This window comes from Salmo salar, chromosome 20 (assembly GCF_965601325.2).
Source record: "Salmo salar chromosome 20, fSalSal1, whole genome shotgun sequence".
NCBI classification, from domain to species: domain Eukaryota; kingdom Metazoa; phylum Chordata; class Actinopteri; order Salmoniformes; family Salmonidae; genus Salmo; species Salmo salar.
In genome coordinates, this window is record NC_138310.1 from 58,616,844 (window position 1) to 58,635,582 (window position 18,739).

Genomic DNA, 18,739 nt, shown 5'->3' on the forward strand with positions numbered 1-18,739 from the left:
GGTAGAGTGTGTGCGTTGGGGTAGAGTGTGTCCGTTGGGGTAGAGATAGATAGATAGATAGGGTGTAATGGCATAATGATGGGCTGGACCTCTGTCAGGGGAGGAAGCTGCTTCACAAACAGTTTCACACCGCCAGAGAATATGCTTTAAAGCTGTAATACTTAATATGAACACACAAACACACACTACACATCTATTACTAGTTAAAACAGACTGGGCTGGGCTGACTGCATGGAATTAAAATAGCAGTTGAGGAGATAGAAATATGGCAGGAGAGTTGACCGATCTGATAAATATGTATTTATTAAACGTCTACATATGTACATTCTCAGAGAATAAGGCATGTAAGTTAATTGAAGAAAATAAATATCAATATAAAAAAACACAAACACAAAAATAACACTAACCATGTTTGATAAATGACCATTTGAAAATATGATGTACATTTGGTCCCTGGATGAGGTCAGAGGTGTAGGGTTGAGGGTCAGCGTCGGGAGGCCAGGCTGCTCCTGACAGAGGTGGTGGCAGCCTTCTCTCTCTCCTTAACCAGCTCCATCTCTATTTTTGCCTGGATCTTCTCCCAGTCCACCTCCACCTGATGGAGAGAGAGATTAGAGAAGTGGGTCAGTCTAATGAGGCATAGTATGATAGAAAGGGCACATTGCCTCTTGTAACAAAATACTGTCTGGTTTCGAAGAGAAGAAGTCTTTACAACTACTGCTGGTCAGTGGTCACTATATCAAAAGCAATGACATCCTACCCCTTCAGCGTACTGCATGAACCTCTTGTTGGTCTCTTTCTTGCTAAAGTCCTGCAGGAACTTGAGTCTGTAGGCCAGCACTGTGTCCACATGGGTCTTATGTTTTACTGCCAGCTCCAACGCCCTGAGGGCAGATGACGCATATGTAACGCATATGTAAATATACATAGAGAGACAGGCAGAAAGACAAGTCAGACAGCTATTCAGAGTCACAGACAGACAGACATTCAGAGGCAGACAGACCTGTCCCAGTTGTAGAGGTTGATGTGGACCTGTATGGTTTGGTAGACCAGGCCAGCCTGTAGCAGAGTGGCCTCAGCCTCCTGGACATGACCACTGAACAGTAACATGTGGGCCACTGAAGATTCCTTAGACGGCAGATCCTTTATAGAGTTAATATACTGCACCTTATCCACCTGGAGAGAGCGACAGAGGGGAGAGAAATATGGAAAAACAGAATTACATTTACTTCCATTCCTGTACACATGTGGAGGAGAAAAGGAAAGAGAGTGAGATTTGAGTGATTGATGGATTACCTCTCCAATGGCAGCGTAGGCCACCTCTGCTGTCGTCAACTCCCTATTGGCCATTGCCATGCCAGCGAGACACGCCCACAGTGACTGGTCCTATAGAAACGGAGACCGACATTAAGAAAATAGGAAATTACATTTGCCATACACACATTGTCTTAGCATAAATAAACACGAGCACACACACTTGCCTGGTAAAATAAGAGTTAAATGTATTTTAAAAAGTGCTATGGAGCAAGGGTATATGGGGGGGTGGAACTGCTGTTCAGCCTGACAGTCTGGTGGTGGCGCCGGGGCTTAGCGCGGGGCGTAGCGCGGGGCGTAGCGCGGGGCGTAGCGCGGGGCGTAGCGCGGGGCCCAGCCCTGACCACAGGCCCTGTATAGCGGGGCTAGTCTAGCCCTGCTCCCCTGGGTCATTAAAGGGACGGGGCACTGAGAGAGAGGAGGGCTGTGTGTTATTAGAGACGGGAGGGACATTGCACTGGCGTCTCTACAGGGACACTCTTCCCATTACCAGTCTGCTCATCCTCACAACACTGGCCTCGTTAGTGTCACTCTGCAGGGCACAGAACACACACACACACACACACACACACACACACACACACACACACACACACACACCCTGTAATCTGACTTCCGTGTGTGATTCTGATATCATACTCATTCAGGACACGCAGATGTACTTAGACGCACAGACGTAATGTTACTCCCATTCACTCTTACAGTCACACTCTACAGTATCGTTGAAAGCAAAGCCCAGAACAACATCCTCATGCATCCTGTCATCTCATCTGAATCCTTCATTAAGACAAACAACATTGGTCATAAAACCGTAAAGACAACAACAACGAAATCATCCTTTGCTAAAGCCACTAAATGCTGGTCAGAGAGAGATGGGCCAGTTTCCTCCAATCAGAGGAGCGATGTGGTCCATTGTGGTGTTGGCTCACTGTTAGAGCCTGCCTGGGGATTTAGTCACACTGCTGGGCTGCCCATGTTTGTGTGACTGTGTACACCATGGTTGTTTGTGTACAGGCCTATCAGCATGTGTGGATCTGTGTGTGTGTTTAAGCATGTGTGCATGCTTGTGTCAATCTTTACCTGAGTGTGTGTGTGTGTGTGGTGTATACACAAGTGTCTGTTAACGACAATTCAGTGCCATGAAAGTATCCACAACGGGCTAATCCTCCATACCTGGCTAACAGGATTTCCCCACAAAACTCCTCCCACTCCGGGAAAAACCACACGGCCACGAAAGACCAAACCCTTTTACCAGAAATGGGGGGAGGAAGGAGGAGGGGTGGCGCTCCTTCTTCCATACAGTGCCTTCAGGAAGTTTTCACACCCTTTGACTTTTTCCACATTTTGTTGTGTTACAACCTACATTTAAAATGTATTACATTTAGATTTTGTGTCACTGGCCTACACACAATATCCCATAATGTCAAAGTGGAATTATGTTTTTATACATTTTTACAAATGTATAAAAAATGTAAAGTTGAAATGTCTTGACTCAGTAAGTATTCAACCCTTTGTTATGGCAACCCTACTTAAGTTCAGGAGTAAAAATGTGCTTAACAAGTCACATAATAAGTTGCATGGACTCTCTGAGCAATAATAGTGTTTAACATGATTTCTGAATGACTACCTCATCTCTGTACCTCACACATACAATTATCTGTAAGGTCCCTCAGTCAAGCAGTGAATTTCAAACACAGATTCAATCAAAAAGACCAGGGAGGTTTTCCAATGCCTCGCAAAGGGCACCTATTGGTAGATGGGTAAAACTAAACTAAAGCAGACATTAAATATCCCTTTGAGCATGGTGAAGTTATTCATTACACTTTGGATGGTGTATCAATACACCCAGTCACTACAAAGACACAGGTGTCCTTCCTAACTCAGTTGCCAGAGAGGAAGGAAACCGCTCAGGGATTTCACCATGAGGCCAATGGTGACTTTAAAACAGTTACAGAGTTTAATGGCTGTGATAGGATACAACTGAGGATGGATCAACAACATTATAGTTACTCCACAATACTAACCTAATTGACAGAGTGAAAATAAGGAAGCCTGTACAGAATAAAAATATTTCCAAACATGCATCCCGTTTGCAACAAGGTACTAAATTAAAACTGCAAAAAATGTGACAAAGAAATTAACCAAGTTCTGAATACAAAGCGTTATTTGGGGCAAATTCAATACAACTCATCACTGAGTACAACTCTTCACATTTTTAAGCATAGTGATGTTATGGGTTACAGCAAGGACTAGAGAGGTTTTTTAGGATAAAAAGAAACAGAATATTGCTAATCACAGACAAAATCCTAGAGAAAACCCTGGTTCAGTCTGCTTTCCGCCAGACACTGGGAGACAAATTCACCTTTCAGCAGGACAATAACCTAAAACACAAGGCCAAATCTACAGTGGAGTTGCTTACCAAGACAAAACAATGTTCCTGAGTGGCCTATTTACAATTGACTTAAATCAGCATGGTAAGCTAAGGCAAGACTTGAAAATGGGTGACCAGCAACGATCAGCAACCAACTTGACAGAATTTGAAGAATTAAAAAAATAATAATTTGAAAATATTGTACAATCCAGAAGTGCAAAGCTCAGAAAGACTCACAGCTGTAATCACTGCCAAAGTTGATTGTAACATGTACTGGCTCAGTGGTGTGAATTCTTATGTAAATTAGATATGTATGCTTTTCATTTTCAATCAATTTGCACACAACAAAAAACACTTCGCCATTCTGGGATATTGTGTGTAGATGGGTAGGAAAACAAAACAATCGCATACATTTTTAATTCAGGATGTAACAACAAAATGTGGAATAAGTTAAGGGGTATGAATACTTTCTGAAGGTACTGCATTTACCCACTTCACCCCCCTCTCCCCTCCCCTCCCCTCTCCCCCCCCCTCTCCCCTCCCCCCCCCTCCCCCTCTCCCCTCCCCTCTCCCCCCCCCTCTCCCCTCCCCTCCCCTCCCCTCTCCCCTCCCCTCTCCCCCCCCCCTCTCCCCTCCCCTGTCCCCTCTAGCCATCCTTCTCCAGGGTTGTGGTTATTGCATCATAACCCATGCAGTGCACACTGTGAAGGCTCTCACTGGGGTTGGGGTTCAGGGATTGGCTGCGTGTGTGTGTGTGTGTGTGTGTGTGTGTGTGTGTGTGTGTGTGTGTGTGTGTGTGTTGGGGAGGTTAAATACGGTAAATGGTGTCACCCAGGCTAATTAGAGACTAATTAAAAGCTGCTGGTGGTGTCTCGTTAAAGTTCCACTCCTGTGGCTCCATCATGGACCCTTCACCATGCCAAGGCCCAGGGCTGCAGGACACGTCATTTACAAACACATACACCATCTTACAGACAAACACACACCAACCAGAAAGTAAACACACATGGGCAGTGGGCACACACGCACTCATTCACGGCACGCACACAGACATCAACCCCAACACTGAAGGATTAAGTTCTCTTGAAGTATCCAGTCAATATCTTCATGTGTGTATATGGTCAATACGGTATACGGTGGAGTGCCACAGGGCAGTTAGCAGATGAGGAGAGAAACCAGAACTAAAGTAAGGGATAGGAGGAAGAGGAAGAAGACAAGAGGAGACAAAGACGAGGACAGGGGTAAAAGGGAACGTGGAAAGATGTAAATGAACGAGAGAGAGACTCACCTCTTCCTCAGAGGTCTAGTACACAGAGACTCAGTGAAGGGGTGCGAGACACCAACAGACGAGAGGAACATCACGGACAAAGACATGAAACAATCAGACAGACATGAGTACAGAAATTTGACACACCGACACAAGACATTGAGACAAACACACACACACACCACTGTCAAAGAGTGACCGTGAGTTCCCACGCTATAGTGGGGGGTCTATCAGAACACTGGAACCCTGGAGGAATCCCATTCAATATTCCTTCAGGTCCCTACCCCCCCTATCACCATCCCCCAGGACCCAGACCTGTAGCACCCCCAGCCTGTGGCCCCTCTCGGGGCTGAGTGTTTCCCCTGGGACCCGGGCTCTGGTTCTCTGGTCCCTCTGGCCCTGCACTGCTCTGCTGCAGCCCACAATGTGCTAGCAATTACAGGCCGCTAATGACACCATTTATTATAAATAACTGGCTTTAAGAGAAGGGCTCAGGGCACAGAGCAGCCCCCTCTCCTGGGTAGGGTAGTGGCAGGGCCAGGGAGACAGCAGGCCTGGGGTTACACATTGCTTGACACTGGCATATTCCAGACCATTATTCAATTTTCAGCATAATGTAAAGAGTTTTTTAAGATGTGTTTTGTACAGTATTTGGAGTTGGATATGATGTGTGCTCTGTGCTACACAGGACCAGGGAGTCACCAGGGAATGTCCCCATAGCAGCTGCCACTCCTCTCAGGTGCGTGTTACCTTGGCAAAGCGGCAGAGGCGCAGAGCGTCCTCCCAGCGAGAGGAGGCGCTGTACTCGTGCAGCAGGGCAGGGTAGGGAGACACGTTGCTGTACACCAACGAGCCGTCACCGCGACGCACCGTCACCTGGGTCCCCACGTAGTTCAGGATGTGGGGCGCCCGGCTGAACTCACTGTGGAGGGGGACAGATAGACAGACATAAAAAACATTCTGTACAGACAGCGACTGAGCCTAAGGGCAGCCACTCAGGAATCTCTTCAGCGATTCATCAACGGCTTTAATACAACACGAACACATCTGACATGAAGACGATCCACGACCTTTTATTTCCGATAACGGGGAAGTGTTTTCTGTGTGCGTGTTTGCGTGCACGTTACCTGGCGTCCTTCGTGTACAGTGTTTTAGGCAGCAGGTCCTTGTCAGTGAAGACAGCACTGGGATAGTGCCACACGGTGAACTGTGTGTCCTGAATACCACACAGGATGTTAGAGGAGTCGTTCCAGGACATAGTGTGGACCATAGTACCTATAGGACAGGATAGAGACAGACAACACTCAGAACACCTAACTATAACCTCTAACACATGGAGTGTAGACCATAGTGCATGTGGGTTATGGTAAGAAAGATGACGTTATCTATCTGGTAGGCTTTAGGTGCTTAACAACACAAAGCAGTTTGAAATCTATTCCCCCTCCCTTTCTCTCCTTCCCTCTCTCCTTCCCTCTCTCCTTCCCTCTCTCCTACCTATCTTGCAGATGTTGTGTTCTCTGTAGAGGCGATGGACAGCGGTCAGGTACAGGTCACGGTTCTTGTCTATGACCGCGATCTTCCTATCGCTGGACGGGCCACACTGGTCCAGAGCTATCTCCACCACCTCCATCTGGAACACACACACACACACACACACCACACACACACACACAACACACACACACACCACACACACCACACACACACACACCACACACACACACACCACACACACACACACCACACACACACACACCACACACACACACACCACACCACACACACACCACACACACACACACACCACACACACATGGTGAAATGGGAGGCAGAAAGTTGTGTGGGAGAGACCTGGTTCACATTAACAGGGCTAACTGAACCACCAGTGTCAAACCCCACCAGTCCCCATAACGTATACACTTACAATATTGTCTTTTGATACACATCTCTTCTCAACACATGATCACCCAAATCACAAGCCCGCTCCTCTCCCCCTCCACACTCTCTAGTCCCCAGTACTGCCCTGAGTACACAGCCACAGGAGGACTAGGAGGGAACAACTGAGCCCAGATCAGAGGGAAGAGACTCAACTTAGAGGGAAGATGTGGAGGAAAGAGGTAAGAGGGAGAGAGGAGCCAGGAGGGAGAAATGGGGGAGGCAAGTGGGGGGTGCCAGCAGTCTGACCCCACAGCTCCTGGCCCATACTCCCCAACAGGAGTGTGTGTGTGTGTGTGCGTGTGCGCGCGTGTGTGTGCGTGTGCGCGCGTGTGACTGTGCGTGTGTGTGACTGTGTGTGTGTGTGCGCGCACGTGACTGTGCGTGTGTTAGTCATTGTGTGCGAGTGTGTGACTGTGCGTGTGTGTGACTGTGTGTGTGTGTGTGTGCATGTGTGTGTGTGTGTGTGTGTGTGTGTGTGTGTGTGTGTGTGTGTGTGTGTGTGCGCGCGTGACTGTGCGTGTGTGTGACTGTGTGTGTGTGTGTGTGTGTGTGTGTGTGTGTGTGTGTGTTTGTGTGTGTGTGTGTGTGTGCGCGCGCGCGTGACTGTGCGTGTGTGTGACTGTGTGTGTGTGTGTGTGTGTGCGTGTGTGTCAGAGCCAGCTGGCTTCAGTGCAGTGCTCCTCTGTCTTGGAGCTGTGGAGTGCTGGCAGAGACAGCCATGCTGACAAACAGTAACTACTGACCCTGGCAACTTCTCCTCCTTTTCTCCCTCTCTAATTCACTCCCTCTCTCTTTATCCCTTTCAATCCTATTCTCACTCCATAACCCTCCCCCTTTCTCTCCATCCTCCATCTCTTTCTCACACACATGCACTCACTCCAGTTTCCTCACAATCTGTACGTGTCCCTCTTAACTATCAAGTTTCTGTTTTTTTCCTCAACACCATTAATTCTTCTCTCTGCCTTCTCCCCTTGGCTCCCTGACCTTTTCACCCTGGCCTGTTGGTGTCGCTGGAACCCACCACACTTACTCTCACACTGTCCCACAGCTACCCTGAGGCACAGATCTAGGATCAGCTTACCCTCCCCCAATCCTAGCAGGTTGCTCAATGTAACAGTACGGATTAAGAGTTAGACACGTGGAGATATACACAGTCGTCTCAGGTCAGTGTGTGCACACTAACAGGAGAGTGTAGTGTGTGCTGTGACTGACTGTTGGTGTGTTAGTTGGTGAATCACCCACCTTGTGAGTCAGGGGCTTCCCGTCACCCAGGGCTTTCCCCGTCAGGGCATCAAACAGAAAGATGACTGGAGAAAAAGAAGAGAGGGAGGGGAAGAAGGAGAGAGAGTATGATTACAAACGGTCATTGTTCCAGTCCTGTTAAAGTCATTTCCCCAGCTTTTTATCTCCTGGTGAAGTATAATCCTCTTGTTGACAAAGTGCTCCTGATGTTTCAATGTGTTTAACGGCTGTAAATGTCATTGAGGGAAGAAGCCAAGCGCAAATCTCCCCCCGCTGTATGGACAATGAAGCGTGGTATTGTATTGTGGTAGTGAAGGGACAGCTCGACTGGCATTGCACTCACCCTTCTCATCGCTCTTGTCCCGGATGGCGATGGTGTCGTTGCTAAGGGAGACGGACTGGGCGTTGAGGATGTCCGTTCTCATGCCGGGGAATCTGGGCGTGGAGATGAGACGGCCCTCGTAGGAGAACACATACAGCCCCGTCCCATCCACCAACAGGAAGTGTCTGAGGAAGGAGACAAAATAAAGAGAATGGGAGAGATGGAGAGATAAAGATGAGGGGGAGTGATAGAAAGCAGGGTTAGGGACAGAGATGGAGAGGAGTGATAGAAGCAGGAGGGAGCAACAAAGAGGAGAGTGGGAATGGTAAAGAGGAGAGGAGAGCATAACAAACTGCAAGATGGAGCCAAGATAATACAAAATGCAATGACTCATTTCTCTGAACAGGGAATAAAAGCCACCACCAAATTGACTGGGAATACATTACATAGCATGAAGAAACAATACTCAGAGCCACATCCCCATACTACTTGTCAGACATACAGAACTGATACTATGTAGTCGTTGTTGGGGTGGGATTGTAGTGGAGTGTGGGGAGTGGGTGGTCCATGTGTGTCTTTTGACCATTTCTTTTGATTCCTCATGTCTAACTCATTGTTATAAAAAGGTTTGGTCCAAATCGGATGTTAGGTATTATATTTATTTAATATTATATGAATCCTATAAATTAAAATGGCCAATTTGGGTTCAGAGATCAAATTATATTTCAACAAAATCTTATTGCATCTTGTGTTTCTAACAACAGAAACAATTTCAGAACAATCTGAGATGGTGGGAGTTGAAATCATCTTTATTTTGCTTTGTGAGGTGGAACGACTCATTGGAGAGAATGATAGATGTCTCTCTCTCTGTTTCCCACTGCAGTCAGACTTCCACAGCCAGACCTGCTCTGGCAATGGCACACACACACACACACACACACACACACACACACACACACACACACACACACACACACACACACACACACACACACACACACACACACACACACACACACACACACACAGAGAGTGTTTGGCAGGAGAAAGACGGGGAGGGAATGAAAAGGACAGGGGGTCCAGAGATCGACGCAACAGAGAGATCGACGCAACAGAGAGATCGGCGCAACAGAGAGATCGGCGCAACAGAGAGATCGGCGCAACAGAGAGATCGGCGCAACAGAGAGATCGGCGCAACAGAGAGATCGGCGCAACAGAGAGATCGGCGCAACAGGGATAGATGAGAGGGAAAAACTAAGAGAGGGAGGAGGGACATAACGAGATGGAGACAGAAGGATAAAGAGAGACTTACTTCTCAGCCTGTACAATGAGGCTGACAGTCCCCTCCTTCAGGTCAAAGATGAGAGGGGTGTTCCAGTTCGTAGCACTGTAGACGTAGCACTGGAGAGAGGTGGTGACCACTAGGTGACCGTGGGCCAGAGAGGCTTTGATGACCCGGTCCCTGAACTCCAGAACATCCTCCGCATCATTCACCACGTTCCTCACCTGGGTGATGAATAGAGAGAGAGAGAGACAGAGAGACAGAGAGAGAGAGAGGGACTGTTTAGGAACACACACACAGACATACACACAAACATGCAGATGTAACTCAGATCTTGACATGCATAAACACATACAGACATTGAGTAACAAATCATTTGAAATACTAACAAACAAATTGTAACAAACAGACTATAGCATACACACAAAGGCCATGTTGTCTGAGACACTCATCCATGTATAGTAGGCATGGATGCACTCACGGAAACTCAAGAGATTATTTACTGTAGCTATATACAAGGAATCAGCCCATGTCTAAGCATAGGACAGGAGGGGACAGAAACACCTGGTGTGTATACATATGTGCCTTTCTACTTTTTTCACCTGTTAGGATAAACAAAATGTCTTCCACATTTCCCTGTGAATCAATGAATGAATGAATGAATGAATGAATTGAATATGGTTTTCCACCAGCAGATAAAAGATGTGGTGGGTATTTATTTAAGGGTTTAAACATCATCCTTCTTTAACCCCCACTAACAACCCAAATTTACTCACCAAACAACCAGGAATAAAAATGTTTAACCGCGAGGTGGTAAATTTAGCCGCCTGATTCACAAACCATTGGCAGATGTGCACTTTTAAAAAAGAGAGGGAGAGAAAAAACCCTGGAAGGCTGAAAATAAATGGCTGAAGACACAGGTTTGTTTGGTTAACGCAAACAGTGCTCAGTGAGAGTTGTCTATGGAGAGTGTGCACGTATGCGTTTATCCACGTGTGTGTGTTCGTTTCTGTGTGTGCGTGCGCGGGGGTGTGTGGACCACGTGTAAACTCTACCTTGTGGTTTCTGAAGTTTAAACACACTTGGTGATGGAGGCTGCTATACAGGCTGGCCATTGTCACTGGTCCACACTGGGAGGCTTATAGCATAATGTATAGCCACAAGTACCCAGGCCTGGGGAATAGTCTGGCCCTTTTAAATAGCCTGTTAACTTCACCTCACTAGCGTCTGCCTCTCACACCGGCCCATTCACCCTCAGTTAGCTGTCTCATTAATTCATTTAGGCTCGGGGACTGTTTGGCTTCTTAAGTGAAGTAAAGATGAATACTTTTTCTGGAGGTTTAACCAATCATATGGCAAAAGGAACCTAAAACACCTGCATGGTCCTCCTCTTGGTGAGGGTGATCTGTGTATTCTACCTGCATGGTCCTCCTCTTGGTGAGGGTGATCTGTGTATTCTACCTGCATGGTCCTCCTCTTGGTGAGGGTGATCTGTGTGTTCTACCTGCATGGTCCTCCTCTTGGTGAGGGTGATCTGTGTATTCTACCTGCATGGTCCTCCTCTTGGTGAGGGTGATCTGTGTATTCTACCTGCATGGTCCTCCTCTTGGTGAGGGTGATCTGTGTATTCTACCTGCATGGTCCTCCTCTTGGTGAGGGTGATCTGTGTATTCTACCTGCATGGTCCTCCTCTTGGTGAGGGTGATCTGTGTATTCTACCTGCATGGTCCTCCTCTTGGTGAGGGTGATCTGTGTATTCTACCTGCATGGTCCTCCTCTTGGTGAGGGTGATCTGTGTGTTCTACCTGCATGGTCCTCCTCTTGGTGAGGGTGATCTGTGTATTCTACCTGCATGGTCCTCCTCTTGGTGAGGGTGATCTGTGTATTCTACCTGCATGGTCCTCCTCTTGGTGAGGGTGATCTGTGTATTCTACCTGCATGGTCCTCCTCTTGGTGAGGGTGATCTGTGTGTTCTACCTGCATGGTCCTCCTCTTGGTGAGGGTGATCTGTGTATTCTACCTGCATGGTCCTCCTCTTGGTGAGGGTGATCTGTGTGTTCTACCTGCATGGTCCTCCTCTTGGTGAGGGTGATCTGTGTATTCTACCTGCATGGTCCTCCTCTTGGTGAGGGTGATCTGTGTATTCTACCTGCATGGTCCTCCTCTTGGTGAGGGTGATCTGTGTATTCTACCTGCATGGTCCTCCTCTTGGTGAGGGTGATCTGTGTATTCTACCTGCATGGTCCTCCTCTTGGTGAGGGTGATCTGTGTATTCTACCTGCATGGTCCTCCTCTTGGTGAGGGTGATCTGTGTATTCTACCTGCATGGTCCTCCTCTTGGTGAGGGTGATCTGTGTGTTCTACCTGCATGGTCCTCCTCTTGGTGAGGGTGATCTGTGTATTCTACCTGCATGGTCCTCCTCTTGGTGAGGGTGATCTGTGTATTCTACCTGCATGGTCCTCCTCTTGGTGAGGGTGATCTGTGTATTCTACCTGCATGGTCCTCCTCTTGGTGAGGGTGATCTGTGTATTCTACCTGCATGGTCCTCCTCTTGGTGAGGGTGATCTGTGTATTCTACCTGCATGGTCCTCCTCTTGGTGAGGGTGATCTGTGTATTCTACCTGCATGGTCCTCCTCTTGGTGCGGGTGATCTGTGTATTCTACCTGCATGGTCCTCCTCTTGGTGAGGGTGATCTGTGTATTCTACCTGCATGGTCCTCCTCTTGGTGAGGGTGATCTGTGTATTCTACCTGCATGGTCCTCCTCTTGGTGAGCATGATCTGTGTATTCTACCTGCATGGTCCTCCTCTTGGTGCGGGTGATCTGTGTATTCTACCTGCATGGTCCTCCTCTTGGTGAGGGTGATCTGTGTATTCTACCTGCATGGTCCTCCTCTTGGTGCGGGTGATCTGTGTATTCTACCTGCATGGTCCTCCTCTTGGTGAGGGTGATCTGTGTATTCTACCTGCATGGTCCTCCTCTTGGTGAGGGTGATCTGTGTGTTCTACCTGCATGGTCCTCCTCTTGGTGAGGGTGATCTGTGTATTCTACCTGCATGGTCCTCCTCTTGGTGAGGGTGATCTGTGTATTCTACCTGCATGGTCCTCCTCTTGGTGAGGGTGATCTGTGTATTCTACCTGCATGGTCCTCCTCTTGGTGAGGGTGATCTGTGTATTCTACCTGCATGGTCCTCCTCTTGGTGAGGGTGATCTGTGTATTCTACCTGCATGGTCCTCCTCTTGGTGAGGGTGATCTGTGTATTCTACCTGCATGGTCCTCCTCTTGGTGAGGGTGATCTGTGTATTCTACCTGCATGGTCCTCCTCTTGGTGAGGGTGATCTGTGTATTCTACCTGCATGGTCCTCCTCTTGGTGCGGGTGATCTGTGTATTCTACCTGCATGGTCCTCCTCTTGGTGAGGGTGATCTGTGTATTCTACCTGCATGGTCCTCCTCTTGGTGAGGGTGATCTGTGTATTCTACCTGCATGGTCCTCCTCTTGGTGAGGGTGATCTGTGTATTCTACCTGCATGGTCCTCCTCTTGGTGAGGGTGATCTGTGTGTTCTACCTGCATGGTCCTCCTCTTGGTGAGGGTGATCTGTGTATTCTACCTGCATGGTCCTCCTCTTGGTGAGGGTGATCTGTGTATTCTACCTGCATGGTCCTCCTCTTGGTGAGGGTGATCTGTGTATTCTACCTGCATGGTCCTCCTCTTGGTGAGGGTGATCTGTGTATTCTACCTGCATGGTCCTCCTCTTGGTGAGGGTGATCTGTGTATTCTACCTGCATGGTCCTCCTCTTGGTGAGGGTGATCTGTGTATTCTACCTGCATGGTCCTCCTCTTGGTGAGGGTGATCTGTGTATTCTACCTGCATGGTCCTCCTCTTGGTGAGGGTGATCTGTGTATTCTACCTGCATGGTCCTCCTCTTGGTGAGGGTGATCTGTGTATTCTACCTGCATGGTCCTCCTCTTGGTGAGGGTGATCTGTGTATTCTACCTGCATGGTCCTCCTCTTGGTGAGGGTGATCTGTGTATTCTACCTGCATGGTCCTCCTCTTGGTGAGGGTGATCTGTGTATTCTACCTGCATGGTCCTCCTCTTGGTGAGGGTGATCTGTGTATTCTACCTGCATGGTCCTCCTCTTGGTGAGGGTGATCTGTGTATTCTACCTGCATGGTCCTCCTCTTGGTGCGGGTGATCTGTGTATTCTACCTGCATGGTCCTCCTCTTGGTGAGGGTGATCTGTGTATTCTACCTGCATGGTCCTCCTCTTGGTGAGGGTGATCTGTGTATTCTACCTGCATGGTCCTCCTCTTGGTGAGGGTGATCTGTGTATTCTACCTGCATGGTCCTCCTCTTGGTGAGGGTGATCTGTGTATTCTACCTGCATGGTCCTCCTCTTGGTGAGGGTGATCTGTGTATTCTACCTGCATGGTCCTCCTCTTGGTGAGGGTGATCTGTGTATTCTACCTGCATGGTCCTCCTCTTGGTGAGGGTGATCTGTGTATTCTACCTGCATGGTCCTCCTCTTGGTGAGGGTGATCTGTGTATTCTACCTGCATGGTCCTCCTCTTGGTGAGGGTGATCTGTGTATTCTACCTGCATGGTCCTCCTCTTGGTGAGGGTGATCTGTGTATTCTACCTGCATGGTCCTCCTCTTGGTGAGGGTGATCTGTGTATTCTACCTGCATGGTCCTCCTCTTGGTGAGGGTGATCTGTGTGTTCTACCTGCATGGTCCTCCTCTTGGTGAGGGTGATCTGTGTATTCTACCTGCATGGTCCTCCTCTTGGTGAGGGTGATCTCGAAGCTCCTCCACTCCCAGCGCTGCTCCACCACGTGGGCGAAGATGACGTGTCCATTCCCACAAGCCCCCGCGAGCTGTGTGCCGTCTGCTGACCAGGCCAGGCTGAACACACTGCCAGTGTTAGGCTTCTCCAACGCATACGACCACTAGAGAGAGAGAGAGAGAGAGAGAGAGAGAGAGAGAGAGAGAGGAGGGAGAGAGAGAGAGAGAGGGAGAGAGAGAGAGCAAGACAGTGACAAAGAGAGAGAGAGGGTAAAGCGAGAGAGCGTCAAAGAGAGACAGAGAGAAAGCGAGAGAAAGACAAAGAGAGAGAGAGACAGATTGTTGAGTAAATGGCAACAAAAATAAAATAAATAGTAGTACTGTACTTAATGCACAATTTCAAACAATAATGCAAATACAGTGGGGGAAAAAAGTATTTGATCCCCTGCTGATTTTGTACGTTTGCCCACTGACAATGAAATGATCAGTCTATATTTTAATGGTAGTTTTATTTGAACAGTGAGAGACAGAATAACAAAGAAAATCCAGAAAAATGCATGTCAAAAATGTAAATCAATTTATAATGAGGGAAATAAGTATTTGACCCCCTCTCAATCAGAAAGACTTCTGGCTCCCAGGTGTCTTTTATACAGGTAACGAGCTGAGATTAGGAGCACTCCCTTTAAGAGTGTGCTCCTAATCTCAGCTTGTTACCTGTATAAAAGACACCTGTCCACAGAAGCAATCAATCAATCAACCAGATTCCAAACTCTCCACCATGGCCAAGACCAAAGAGCTCTCCAAGGATGTCAGGGACAAGATTGTAGACCTACACAAGGCTGGAATGGGCTACAAGACCATCGCCAAGCAGCTTGGTGAGAAGGTGACAACAGTTGGTGCGATTATTCGCAAATGGAAGAAACACAAAAGAACTGTCAATCTCCCTCGGCCTGGGGCTCCGTGCAAGATCTCACCTCGCGGAGTTGCAATGATCATGAGAACGGTGAGGAATCAGCCCAGAACTACACGGGGAGATCAATGATCTCAAGGCAGCTGGGACCATAGTCACCAAGAAAACAATTGGTAACACACTACGCCGTGAAGGACTGAAATCCTGCAGCGCCCGCAAGGTCCCCTTGCTCAAGAAAGCACATATACATGCCCGTCTGAAGTTTGCCAATGAACATCTGAATGATTCAGAGGACAACTGGGTGAAAGTGTTGTGGTCAGATGAGACCAAAATGGAGCTCTTTGGCATCAACTCAACTCGCCATGTTTGGAGGAGGGGGAATGCTGCCTATGACCCCAAGAACACCATCCCCACCGTCAAACATGGAGGAGGAAACATTATGCTTTGGGGGTGTTTTTCTGCTAAGGGAACAGGACAACTTCACCTCATCAAAGGAACGATGGACGGGGCCATGTACCGTCAAATCTTGGGTGAGAACCTCCTTCCCTCAGCCAGGGCATTGAAAATGGGTCGTGGATGGGTATTCCAGCATGACAATGACCCAAAACACACGGCCAAGGCAACAAAGGAGTAGTTCAAGAAGAAGCACATTAAGGTCCTGGAGTGGCCTAGCCAGTCTCCAGACCTTAATCCCATAGAAAATCTGTGGAGGGAGATGAAGGTTCGAGTTGTCAAACGTCAGCCTCGAAACCTTAATGACTTGGAGAAGATCTGCAAAGAGGAGTGGGACAAAATCCCTCCTCAGATGTGTGCAACCTGGTGGCCAACTACAAGAAACATCTGACCTCTGTGATTGCCACCAAGTACTAAGTCATGTTTTGCAGAGGGGTCAAATACTTATTTCCCCCATTAAAATGCAAATCAATTTAACATTTTCGACATGCGTTTTTCTGGATTTTTCTTGTTGTTATTCTGTCTCTCACTGTTCAAATAAACCTACCATTAAAATTATAGACTGATCATTTCTTTGTCAGTGGGCAAACGTACAAAATCAGCAGGGGATCAAATACTTTTTCCCCTCACTGTACTGGGCAGCCACAAAGGGGTATATGAGGTAGGGGTACAGTAAACCAGGGAGGTTAGGGTTAGAGAGAGGGGTGGGGGGTGAACAGGGATAGGTGCAGTATGGGGTAGTGGGGGGTTTGGTTGGGTGCATGACACCCCCCCCCCCCCCCTCCATGTAAACTGTGTGTAAGAGACACGGGTTGAGTCAAGGCCCAGTCACTGAGCTGTGATGAACTGTGAGACACTGAAGGAGCACTCAGGCCTGCCAAGTCCAGCACTCGCGCTCGTAAACATGCACTCTGCTATCCTCATCTATTACAACCAGCCAGAGTTATGGGGGTGGTGGTGGTTTGGGGGGGGGGGGGGGGGGGGGGTCGCATGAGCACACAACCAAGAGCCGAAGAGTGATTACCCAAAACTTTCCCTTCATTTTTAAAGTTCCATTTTCCTTTTCTTTTTTAGGGGAGGGAGGTGGTGGGGGGTTGCTGTGAGTGTGTGTCTCTTGGGGGTGTAGTGGGGGTTTTGCTGGTGTGTCGGTGGGAGTCAGTGACACCCATCGAGACAGCTGAGAAGAGGCTGCAGCTCCTACCAACTCCCCAGCCTGCCGTTTGGAACACAGCACCGCGACAACACAGGACGTTACTCACAAAGGCCACTAGAAAAACACTCCTCCTTGGCTTTTCCAATTCTCTCCCCCCGCTCTCTCTTCAAGATATCCCTTTGCTCTCTTTTCTTCTCTCACTGCTCTCTCTCTCCTCTCTCTTAGCGTTCTGCAGAGTATCACACAAAGCCTATTCTGTTATTGGGCTTCTGGTTTAGAAATCCAGCCTGTCAGAGGGCTTATGATTGAGTTGAGATAGTTTGGGCTTGCAGTTGTGTTTTCTCAACCTGTTGGGGTATGTGTGTGTGAGAGAGATCTCCGTGTTGATGGATGATTTGGGGCTTGACTAATGGAGAGGCCAGATTAGCAATGCCACACTTAAACAGTATGCTACACAAGAATCAGGACTCTAGTGTGAAAGGGAACTCTCCTGCTTCCCCACTCAGTCTCATCCATCGCTCTTTACCCTACTTTCTCCACCCTCTCTTTACCTCTCAGCACCCTGTCTCTGTACCCATATCTAACCCGCCTCTCTTTTACTCCACCCCACCTCCTTTCACCCCTTCCCACTCTCCTCCCTTTGTCCACAGTCTACATTATAGATTCCTCCATGGGCAGTCAAAGACAGTGATGACCTTTCCTTGATTACCTTTAACCCCTGACCCCTCTGCCTCAGCCCGTTCCACTGTGCAGGTGGCTGGCAGGGCTCACCAGCTTTAACAGCCATCCCTTTTTTCTGTCTCGCCCCTCTCCTCTGGTGTAGTATTTGACCCCTGACCTCTATGCCTCAGCTCTTTCCTGTGTGCAGGTGGCTGGCAGGGCTGAGGCTGCTTACAGTGGGAGAAACCACTAACGCTAACATTACCCTAGCGCTGCCTGTTAGAGACTGGACGGGACGCCAAGTGCTGTGCTGCACAGAAAAGGTCTGTGTTGGCTTCATGTGCTGAGGTATGGCTTTGTATACGGTCTCAGCCAGCAGGTTGGAGCCCACCCTGTTTGATCAGTCTGTCTGTCTCTCTCTCTCTCTCTCTATATCAGAACGGCCGGCGGCCACGGTCAAAACAGAAGATTTCCATGGTCAGCTTCCTCCCCTGTAATACTGTATCAGGATCCAAAATAGCCAAAGAAAAAACGCCCCTCTTTACCAATCTGGACAAGAGATTTCTTGTTAAACTCATATCAAAGGTGGCACTTTTACCTCTACCGCGCTCTCCCTCCTTCCTCATAAATCCTGCGATAGAAATGACTTTCCTTATTTTTTGGTGTGTGTGTGTGTGTGTGTGTGTGTGTGTGTGTGTGTGTGTGTATATATATATGCGTGTGTGCCACAAAGATAAACATGGTCCGGCCGCATTAAGGCTGCTGCAGGGCTTTGAAGTGTACTTTTATATACCTTTCGTCCAAACATCAGCACTATGATTGGACATGATCCACCGCCAACGAAAGCCTACACGCTTAAAATAATAATACCCCATCTATTCTTCAATAAACATCCCGCTCCCTTTTAGAGCTCCCCTGGGGGAGAGGAGGTGAAGGAGGGGGGAGAGGAGGTGGAGGAGGGGGGAGAGGAGGTGGAGAAGGGGTGAGAGGAGGTGGAGGAGAGGAGGAGGAGGAGGGGGGAGAGTAGGTGGAGGAGAGG

General features: G+C 48.3%; 1 protein-coding gene across 2 annotated transcripts in view; it reads right to left on the reverse strand.

Annotated features, from left to right (window-relative positions):
* Nucleotides 1-285: 285 nt before the first annotated feature.
* The window catches only part of LOC106580944 (intraflagellar transport protein 80 homolog), a 147,303-nt gene continuing 128,849 nt past the window's right edge, over nt 286-18,739 (reverse strand). For both annotated transcript variants that reach the window (XM_045703694.2, XM_082966598.1), the window contains exons 7-17: nt 14,509-14,688; nt 9,767-9,960; nt 8,476-8,639; nt 8,133-8,197; nt 6,447-6,582; nt 6,080-6,227; nt 5,703-5,874; nt 1,297-1,386; nt 1,004-1,176; nt 761-884; nt 286-595 (exon numbers count right to left, since the gene is read on the reverse strand). In XM_045703694.2, coding sequence (XP_045559650.2) covers nt 485-595; nt 761-884; nt 1,004-1,176; nt 1,297-1,386; nt 5,703-5,874; nt 6,080-6,227; nt 6,447-6,582; nt 8,133-8,197; nt 8,476-8,639; nt 9,767-9,960; nt 14,509-14,688 — 1,557 coding nt within the window. In that variant the 3' untranslated portion in view covers nt 286-484. The remainder of the gene's footprint in view (nt 596-760; nt 885-1,003; nt 1,177-1,296; nt 1,387-5,702; nt 5,875-6,079; nt 6,228-6,446; nt 6,583-8,132; nt 8,198-8,475; nt 8,640-9,766; nt 9,961-14,508; nt 14,689-18,739) is intronic.